The 11,282-nt window shown below is 40.2% G+C and overlaps 1 protein-coding gene across 3 annotated transcripts in view; it reads left to right on the top strand.

The window, feature by feature from the left end:
* LOC143301494 (uncharacterized) overlaps positions 1–3,608 on the top strand; it is a 17,905-nt gene extending 14,297 nt beyond the window's left edge. For all 3 annotated transcript variants that reach the window (XM_076615814.1, XM_076615813.1, XM_076615812.1), the window contains exon 4: positions 462–3,608. In XM_076615814.1, the coding sequence (XP_076471929.1) occupies positions 462–706 (245 nt within the window). In that variant the 3' untranslated portion in view covers positions 707–3,608. The remainder of the gene's footprint in view (positions 1–461) is intronic.
* Positions 3,609–11,282: the final 7,674 nt, after the last annotated feature.

Genomic DNA, 11,282 nt, shown 5'->3' with positions numbered 1-11,282 from the left:
GTTGCTGTAATTATGTGCTGTGCTGTGCGGTGGTGAGTGTGTGTGTGTGTTGCGGAGGAGAGGGGGGGGGAGGAGCGCAGGGGGGGGGGGGGGTTGCATGCGTGCGTGCGCGTGTGTGTGTATGTGTTTGCATGCGTGCGTACGTGTGTGTGTGTGCGCGCGCGCGTGCGCACTGGCACTCGTTCGTTTGTGCGCTCAAAAGAACATTTTGGGCAACTGTGTGTATATTTATCGGGACTATGGTACATACGTTTGGGCGTTTGTACGGATGCGCGCGCGCGCGCCGGTGTGTGTATATGTGTGTGTGTGTGTGTTTGTGTGTGTGCGTGTGTTAGTGTGTGTTTGTGTGTAACATTAACAAACAGAAAAGAAAAAAGGAATCGCCCCGTTTCCAGTTTTATTCTCTCTCTCTCTCTCTCTCTCTCTCTCTCTCTCTCTGTCATTGTGTTGATCCAATCCAGGTCTCTTCGGACTCATGGCCAGCCTGATCTTTGTGGCCAAGTACGACCAGATGGCGGAGTACAAAGGCCAGACCGTGCAACTCGGGGAGTGCTTCGCGCTGTCGCTCGTCGGGGCGATCATCTGCCTGGCAGCGTCCGCCTTCACCGCCTGGGCCTCTTACAAGAAGGCTAACTACGAAGAAGACGAGGAGAACCTCAAGGAGATCACGCATGAGATGGCCCCCGGAGATATGGACAAAAATTAATGGACTAATCTCAAGGAAGGGACTGCATCAGTGAGCCGTGTGTTCAAGTTCTCGGGTTCTGAGTTAGAAACCCGGCGACACAGTTGTTCAGTTGTCGCCCAGTTTGGGGTCTGACAGAACGTGTTTTACCGTGATGTTATCGGATTGATTTATGTGGGATTGGTGTTTGCGGTTTAAGTTTAGGTCGTGTTCTGAATAAATACGTACTAAACAGATCTGCTTGGCGATCGTCGTGTTTTTTTGTGTTTTTTGTTTGTTTTGGCGTGTGTGGGTTTGTTTGTTGTTGTTGTTGTTTTTATCTGTTCATTATTTTGGTTGTTTGTTGTTGTTGTTTTTTAATTCATCTATTGAGACAGCTTGCATATAGTTCTTGAAGCTGTATGCGCTTTTTTGTTGTTGTTGTTGTGTTGTTGTTTCTGTTTGTTTTTTTGTGAGGGGTGTGTGAGGGGGTGGCGACGGAGGGGGGTGTTGAAACATACCGCATATTGGCTTTTTATAAAAAATGCTTTTCAGTCTTTTATTGAAATTTTCGTGGTGGATGATGGCTTAATAACTTTGTGTCACATGTCGTATCGTACGTACGTATTTCGTCAGTGACGCATTGTATTGCGGGCGAATCGCATCGCATCCGAGTCGAATCATATTCCGTCGCAGGTCCGTCGTGTCGTACACGATATCATGTCGTATTGTTTTGTACTATTGTAATATAATGCATTGTGTAATATCGCTTTTTTTTTTTTAAAGCTGAATATGTACAACAATATATTAAAAAGAACAGGTATTTTTTCCTTGTGGATTATATCGGTGGCTTCGTGTTCGTTGGATATTTTGGGTATATATTAATTTTTATTCCTTGATTGTTCAACCAGTGATCACACCCATAATGTGAACCGTGCCTCTCGGTTACTTAATTAGCTGCGGGGCTTGCACCAAACAGTCTTGTCAATTATAAAGCTTGTCTGGATGCTGTCATATGGTAAATTTGAGTCTACTCGTATAGAATTTGTCCTAGATTGTCTTTACCTTCTCAATGGGCACAAAATCATATAATGACTTCTTTTTTTTTTTTTTTTTTTACAACGATCAAAATTCACACTGATTTGACAAGTGTATATATGGAGATCAGCACGTGTCAGACAGGACAGTTTGCAGCTGGGCTAATTGTTGGTCAAACGAGGAAAAACAGACTTGAACGACAAGTACGGTCAATCCGATGTGGACGTCGACCAAATCAGTCCTTCTTCGTGGGCTGCGACTTAGTCCCCCGTTCATTCGCCTTTCACAAGTACTATTATGATATTGTGGTATGATACTCGATCAAAAAAAAGTGGCTGCAAGAGGGATTATAGCTCGATCCAGTCTTCTGACAGAGAAGCATATGACGGGGGGGAAAAAGACAAAACAAGAAGAAAGAAAAAAAGAAGAAAATAAAATAAAAGAAAGAACAACCACCACCACCGAGGGTTCAGAGCTCTACTTTCGCGCGGATTGTTTGAAAAACGTGAGTTGGAGCCAAACTAGGGCCCTAAACGACTGACACGGTGACGCGATCACAGATGACTGAACCTAAATTATGTAGATCTCCTCACTTGCATTCCGAATAATGTCCAACAAAATTTTGGTGGCCACTAATTAATAACGGAAGACAGTCAGTTATGTACTGAGACCCGGTTTTCAAAGCCGAAATTAGATACTTTTCGACGGGCGCAATAGCTGAGTGGTGACTTGAAGCGTTGAACTTTCAATCTGAGGGTCCGGGGTTCGAATCCGTCGGTAACCTGACGCCACCTAGTGGGTCAGTAAAGGGTGGAGATTTTTCCTCAGTATCTCCTGTGTCAACATATGTGTAGACCTGCTTGTGCCTGAACCCCCTTCGTGTCTATATGCAAGCAGAAGATCAAATACGCACGTTAAAGATCCTGTAATCCATGTCTGCGCACGGTGTGTTATGGAAACAAGAAAATGCCCAGCAACGGAGTGTGGCTGCCTACATGGCGGGGTAAAAACGGTCATGCACGTAAAAACCCACTTAAATTGTGTACATACGAGTGAACGTGGGAGTTGCAACCAACGAACGAAGAAGAAGAAGATACTTTTCTCCAGCATTTTCTTCAACTCTAAAGGCTTTAGGGCTGGTCGATAGTACTTTGCCTCAGAAGTCTGGATAATATGTAGAGAAAGTGTCAGTTTGCTCAAAGCCGGTCGTGCAGTTCATCCATGAGCTGCGTCAAAATGTGATACTACCTACTCAACATTCCTTCAACGCACAGTAAATGATGAAGGTTATCGCCCCCAAAGCCAAGATCTCTGTGACCTGAAGATCTATAAAAACCAATCCATCCTAGTTTTCTCTCACCCGCCTTCCCACTTCTTGTTTCCCTTTCTGAAGAAAAACCTGGCAGGCATGGTTTGTTGTTGATGTTAATTTTTTTTTTCCCCCCATAAAGAACCCAAGACTGGAAAACTGAGTTGTTAAATTACTTAGAATGCTACCATATCCCTCAAACAGTATCAAAAAGCTGAGGAAGCTGCCACTGTGTGGAGAGAGGATCGAGGGGAGAGTACTTTGTAGGACCCAGAAAATTTAACGAAGGCCAACGTTGGACCCGCCCCCCCCCCAGTGATAATAAGACTTTTGGATCAACCCTCGTTATGAATGTTATTTATCACGCAAGTGTAACTGTGTGAGTGTTTGTGCATGTGCACGCATGCGCGCAGTGTATAAATTTATGAAAGCATGCCCATTCATGAACCCTGTGTGCATTCGTTTCGTTCAAGTTTCTGTCCTAAAGCTGGATCTGGATCTGGATCAATACGTCGCTTGGGGATTATGTGTGTACAGAACATTGTATAGCATTGTTTTTGTGTTGGTGGTTATTAAAACAATGTACACTGGTCTTCCCATACCGTCTGGATATTTGATGGAATGCGTTGAAGGGTTAAGCATCAACAATTTTTGATCAACAATTTTTTCTTGCCTTGTCGATCTTTGTTTACACAAGTGAGTCTATGTTTTAACCCGGTGTTCGGTTGTCTGTGTGTGTGTGTGTGTGTGTGTGTGTGTGTGTCCGTGGTAAACTTTAACATTGCCATTTTCTCTGCAAATACTTTGTCAGTTGACACCAAATTAGGCATAAAAATAGGAAAAATTCAATTCTTTCCAGTCATCTTGTTTAAAACATTATTGCACCTCTGGGATGGGCACACACACACACACACACACACACACACACAAATGAAGCCTAATTATATGCAAACTGCATTTACTGTTATATTTATATTTTTTGTATTCTCTAAACTTGGCACTTTGATCTGATATTTGACACAACAACAAGAGCAGTCATTATTGTCATTTTTTGTTCAAACAGGAACTTCTTTTACTAAGCATGGAAGTTTTATTTATTTTGCAAACGTTTTGGTGCATAGTAAAAAAGGGAAATTACTCTGTAATTAATGCTAGGGGACTTAAATTGCCACAAGTAAGTCTTGAAGGCCTTGCCTCTCTTGTTGTTTTTGATACCAACTGCATATGAGGGCACGTCTGTCATGCACTCTTATTACATGTACCAACCTTCACCCTGTCTCAGATCATCAAGTGAAAATCTGCTCTACTGAAACTTACGAGTCAATATTCTTTTACTGGTTCTCAGGCCCCTGCTATGTAGAATTCTTGCCTTGTCGATCTTTGAAATTAATCAGCTTTGATTTAGGTCAAAATCAGTCTCAGAACATACACCTTTCCGCATGGTGTTTAGATATGTTCTGGTAAAAAAAATTTAAAAAAAGAAAAAGTGACATTCGCTCATGTATGTGTGTGCGCTATGTGTGTGAGAGAGAGAAAGAGAGGTGTCATAAATCTGCACATTTACTGCACATAAATCTTACAAGTACACAGAGTGGTGGGGGAGGGTATGTTGGTGTGGAAGAGATTATTAATAAACATGTATTGATGTAAATATTGTATCTGTGTATAATGATGATTTGCACATATTTTATCACCTCAGTTACTTTTGCTGATGTTTTCCTTTAGTTTTGTCTTTAGTTATCACCAATCATGTAATATGCTATGAGCCCACCTTTAGGTAGTCACATTGTATGAGAAGAACTCTTCATTATTATTCATTATTATCCGAATGCAAAATCTAACACACGTGTATTGTGATTCATTCTGTCTGAAGAATCCATCTGGGTTCAACACATAGTGTGCATTCATATTCTATATTGGCCTGGCAGTCTGGAGCCTACATAAAACACACACTGAAAGTGTTTCAGTTTAGACGGGAATGCCAAAATTCTATTTAAAAAAAAAGAAAAAAAAAAAAAAAAATTTATAATAGTGGAAAATATAAACAGCAAGGACATGCTTGATTTCTTCATGGGAATAGTTCCATAGGCAGATTTTGAGTCAACACAAAGTTCACACACACACACACACCCTAAAAGTGTGTGTACATTCATGTGCGCACATATTTGTGTGAGCGTGTGTATGCATGCATACACACATTTGTGTGTGTGTGTGTGTGTGTGTGTGAAGGAGAGAAATGCTAGAATGGATACAAAGTAGGAAGCCACTTTTTGTGACTCCTTAGTATTGTTATTTGAGATGATTCTCTCTCTCTCTCTCTCAGCAGCAGTCTTCATTCTTGAAACTGATCACAACAACACACACACACACACACAAACACACACACATTCAACCTCTGTATGCAATATGCACACACACATATAGAAAGATTTAAATGTTTTTTTGTTGTTGTTTTTTTAATTAAACAAGACACACACAACATATCAAAGCTGAAGACTGTTTAACTGTTCAAGCAACCAAAGTAACAAAAAACAACAACAACAATTCACTGAAACAAAAAACTGAACAACACAAACAATTGCTGATTGCACAAAATTGAATGTGAGCAATGCGAACAATTAAGAAATTGCACAAAGATACTGGGTAATTGATTGGTACTCATATGACGACAGTCACAAGGCCCATGCACCACACTGCACCTTCACTTGGTGGTAAGTCATGGTGTACAGAACCTGAATCACTTTCTTATCTCAGAGAAATCACGAGTGGAAGAGTCTGATAAATACAGCCTACAAGCAGAACAGAAAAAAATATAATACTGATAATAATAATAATAATAATAATTGCACTGTACAATGTAAAAAATCAATCTGTAATACATGCATTTAAACTGAAATGATATCTTCCATACACAACCTTGCATAGACATAAAACACTAACAATAACCTCTGTAAACACACACACACACAAAACAAACAAACAAACAAAACAACATGCACAACATCACGCTCAAATTATATACAATACCTAAATGATGGAATCCATAATCACAATGCTTGACACAAATACCACAATGCTCAAGTCCAAACCACCTCACTGAGCTGAAAACAAATCATTTACACCACAATGCCCAAATAATGCACACCTAAAATCACAGTACTGAAAAATCAGTCTCACCCTCCCGCCTCAGCTGTCGTCCGTTCACATGAAGTGTCCGAGGCAGTGCATGTGTCTTTGTTTCAGGAGGGTGTACACGCTGGGGATCCCAGCCCTCTCGAGAACAAAGTTACTGGAGACTTTGTCCTACCAGGAGATGTTCAGGACGCGCTGGAGGCAGTGTATGTGGGAGGCTTTGAGCTTTCATTCCTGCCTTGCACACATTTCTAAGTTTTACTGTTGCTGAAGAGGGCGTTCATGACGCAAGCTTTGTAGACCTGGACCTTGGTGTGTTCCATCAGCTTGCTGTTGTTCCATTCTGGACATGATTGCAGCAGCCTTTCCAATATGCTGGTTTAGCTTGGAGCCAAGAGAGAGAGGAGTCTGAGACCACTGGCCCCACATATACAGTCATGTTCAACCTCCAATTCAATCAGATTGTTTGATACAGATACTGGAATCAGAGACAAGCAATCTTGTATTCGATTCTGGCCTTCACATGAAGCCAGTGAACTGTTCTGAGAAGTGATGTTGCACTCTTGTGCTTAGGTTTACAGAGTGCAAGTCAGACTGCATGAATCTGAATGAACTGACTAACAGAGATGAGAGGCTGTGTGTACAGAGTAAGTAAAACCGGGCCCAAGACTGAACATTGTGTGGCATTCCATACTTCAAGATTTCTCATGACCAGCAAGGACAAACTGGGTGTGACATGAACCACAAAGGACTGTTCCAGAGTGGCTGAAGTTGGTATGAAACTATGTCATGAGGATGTCATGGTCTGTGGTGTCAAACACTGCTGATAGGTCAAGCAGTGACAAGATAGACACACAGCTTCTGTCAGAAGCCTGGAGGAAGTCATTCACCACATGCAAGAATGCAGTTCTGGAGCTATGGTACTTATGGCAGGCTGACTAAAATGGACCTAGAAGACTGTCAAAATCAAAACACTGCTGTAAATGTCTCAGCACAATAGGCTCCTTCAACACTCTTGACAAGAAAGGTAAATTGGAAACAGAACAGTGGTGTTTCAAACAGTTTGGATCTTGGTTGGTTTGACAGGAGCATGCTTAAGACACTGAAACACAATGCCAGATGACAAAACCTGTTCACAATAACTGTGAATATGGGAGTAATCAAATCCAAACAACCATGTAGGGCAGGGACAAAAGCACAGGATTTCTCTGGCATGTTCTAGAATACCTTTTTCACACACTCCTTAGTTACAGGCTCAAACTCCGTGAACATAGTACCAGAGAACTTAACAGCATCCATGGGGTTTGGTGTGCCAGGGTCAAAAAGCTGCTTCTGACCTGTTCAGTGCCACCCACACAAAATTCGCTGAACTTATTGGAAAGGGATTGATTGAATGTCCAAGGGAAGAAAAACATCACTGACTTTGCCCATCATTTGACCACTGAGGTGAAAGAGCTCTTTGGAACTATCAGCATTCACCATTCTATAACAAATGTACTGCTTCTCAGCCTCACATAATTATAATATTTGTCATCAGATTATGCAGTTGTACAAAATCTCTCCAGGTACAGTTAGCCCAGGTTCACACCAATTACACTCTGTATGATGCCGTTGTACCGCAACCTGTTTGACTTCAAGAGTCATCCAGGGAGCAGGCATGTGGTCCGTCAAGGTTCGCATAGTAAGAGGAACATGGTGGTCAAGCAGCAGAAGCCAACATGTTTTGTATGTCCATCAAGACAGGCAACTGAACTAGACAGAGTGAATAACTGAAATGCCGTTCTTTTTTTTAGTTTGTTTTTTAAATATGCACATGTTTAAGGTTACATGACATGACTTTTTGTTTTGTTTGCCAGGTTCCCTCTCAGAGACAACCAGTTGAAAAGAAAGTACAAAATGGTCTGATAACAAGAAGTAAACAACAGAGTAAGTGACGATGATTAGACCTACAAGAAGAATGAGGGAAGACTGAAGAATAGGGAAGACACAGGCTAACCACACTTCATACTGCCATTAAAAAAAAAAAAAGGAAAAAAAAACCTTTTACATATATTTTCCTTCTTTCTGCACATAATTCATAGGCTACTACTCCCCCGTTCACATGCATTCTATGTACAAGCCAGCGTTGATGTGTATGGATGAGTCTTTTCTCCACACCACTGTCAGAGCAGCCTCCTAACCCCTCCCCCCCTCTCCCTCTGCCCCATCCCCATCCCTCCACAGGATTAACAGGAATGGAAAGCATTCAAAACCTGCATAAGAAAAAAACCCAAACAAACCCAACAACAACAGAAGCTCACAATCTGGACAGTTTCTGGTAACATTCAAGGGGAAAAAAATTGACTGACTGACAAGATGTAGAAGGGTCCAGTATTTCAATAACACTATCAAAACAAAAGGACTAACAGAACTAAAAAATAAAAAATCAAATATTCAGAACAAACAAATATTCCTGCCCCCCCCCCCCCACCCAAGAAAAAGAAACAACAGAAAATGACATAACTAGAATCAATCAAGTTTGCAGAGAGGAAAAGATAAAAGATCAACAAACTGGAATACAATATTTGACAGAAAACCCCCCCAGAAGAATAACAGATAGAAAGAGGAAGAAGAAAGACATTTCTAAAGTAAAAAGTATTGAATATTTATTTGAAGGTGGGGGGGGAGACCAGAACAGAACAAAACAAAATAAAATAAACACTAAGAAAACTGGAACAGATCCGGTACTTACAAACAACACAAAAGATATTTACACAGACAAAACAGAAAAGGATGATGTATTCAAGAAAAAAAAGAAAAAAAAACACAAGAAGAAAAATTGGAAAGCATCCAATATTTACTGAAAAAAACAAGCTTGACAAAAGTGAAAATAATCATCCAAAACATTTTACAGGAAAATTCAGAAGCAAACGAATCTGGTAAAGAGCCCTTATCAGAAAGATTTTTTTAAAAACAACTTATATATATATATACATGTTTATATATATATATATATAAAAATCTTTTAAAACATATATATATATATATATATATATATATATATATATATATATACATGTTTATATGTATATATATATGTGACCAACAGTCACATATATATATATATAAAGATTCAGGCTACAAAAAAAAGGTGGTGGTGGAACCAAGTCTGACATAGTAAAAAAAAAGGTGGGGAGCAGGGGGGGGGGGGGGGGGGGAGGGAGTGAAAAACAGACTTTGTACAAAGCGTTTTGTTTTATTTTATTTTTCAAATGACAAGTAACAAATACATACATTTAAATACTGAAGAGCAACAAACATGCAGCTGAGTACGCAATTTTTTTTATACTCAAGCACGCACACACATTTCGAGTATACGTTTTTGCATATATATATATATATATATATATATATATGCATGCCTGCAACATACAAACAAACCTTCAAACATATGGACAAACAAACAATCCTAAATATCTGCACCAAAAAATAAAGTGAAATAGAATAAACATTAAAACATTTAGAAAAAGAAGAGAAAAGAAAAAAAAACACCACCAACAGTCACAGTCTCAGTTGCTCAAGGAGGCGTCACTGCGTTCGGACAAATCCATATACACTACACCACATGATGCCTGACCAGCAGCATAACCCAACGCGCTTTGTCAGGCCTTGAGTCACAACAGTCACAACAAACAGACAATGAATGCTCCTTAAGGTTGTGAACTTAAACAAAACAGTCAATTGTCATTGGAGATAAATTAATCAGTTAATCCAATGGGGGTGGGATGGGGGGGGGGAGGAATACCTTTGTTATCCTTTCACAAAATGTGCTAGGCTTTCAGTTAAAATTTCTTATTACTTTACAACAGAACAAGCGCATTGGGTTACGCTGCTGGTCAGGAATCGGCTTGGCAGATGTGGTGTAGCGCATACGGATTTGTCCGAACGCAGTGACGCCTCCTCGAGTAACTGAACTGAACTGAACAACAGAATGCCATCTTAATATCCAATGGATCAGTTGTATAATCCAGATCCTCCAGAAGTATTGCTGGTCTTTGTTATCACTGTTACTATTGGAATTTCTAAATACCAGTGTAGGCTTTGCAAAAACTTAAGGACCACTTGACTTTATCATTGTATTGCACTGTATTACTCCTTTTTGTCATAACAGCTTTCTCTGTGTGAAATCTGGGCTGCTCTCCCCAGGGACAGCACATTGCCACACTGAGAGAGCCACCCTTTTTTTTCTTAAATTTTTTTTTCTTCTCCTGCCTGCACTTTTATTTGTTTTCCTATCCTAAGTGGATTTTTCTATATAACTTTGCCATGGACAACCCTTTTGTTGCTGTGGGTTCTTTTACATGCGGTAAGTGCAGCTGCACATGGTACCTTGATTTACCGTCGCATCCAAATGACTAGCGTCCAGACCACCACGCAAGGTCGAGAGAGGAGGACGAGAAAAATACTGCCAACTATGGGATTCAAACCAATGTGCTCAGAATCTCTTGCTTCCAAGGTGGACAGGTTACCTCTAGGCCATTACTCCACTCCAATTAAAGCAGGTATGTTTTTCATAAAATGTTAATAAAAAAATTAAAAAAAGAAGAGGGATGATATATAATATCCAGGCTGTGCAGTCAGTCACTGGCCTCTTATTGAATACACTGACGTCTGTTTCAGGCACACACAGAGATGCCAACCCCTGTCAAGTGTTTGTAGGAACAATCAGGAAATTTGCTAAGAAAGCATGTGACCGTACTATGAAGTTGAAAATGAACTCATCAGAACAATTCTGACGTTGGTGTAACGTTAGAACAAACTGGGATCGAGCGAAACAAAATACAGTGAAATCGTAAGAGAGTTGCCCTCTCTGCACGTGTGCACCCTAAACAACATGAAAAAAATGCATTTGAAAAATCAATATTCCAGCAAAAAAACGTACAGCTATTCAGTGATTGCTGTGGCTGGTTTGTCATTGCAACAAAAAAAAAAAATTTAAAAAAAAAAATTTTTTTTTTAAATGGATGGAAGAACATGAGCAAGAAAGCACCTCTGTTTACAAGTGATGTTCATTACACTGCATACTTTGCTCTTGTCAAAAATTCAGCACCATTCCGCCATGCTCCCCAAGGAGAAGACTACGCAAGTTCCCAGTGTGGT

This window comes from Babylonia areolata, chromosome 27 (assembly GCF_041734735.1).
Source record: "Babylonia areolata isolate BAREFJ2019XMU chromosome 27, ASM4173473v1, whole genome shotgun sequence".
Lineage (NCBI taxonomy): Eukaryota > Metazoa > Mollusca > Gastropoda > Neogastropoda > Buccinidae > Babylonia > Babylonia areolata.
Note: the sequence above shows the minus strand (reverse complement) of the source record. Positions and strands in the feature narration are given on the sequence as shown.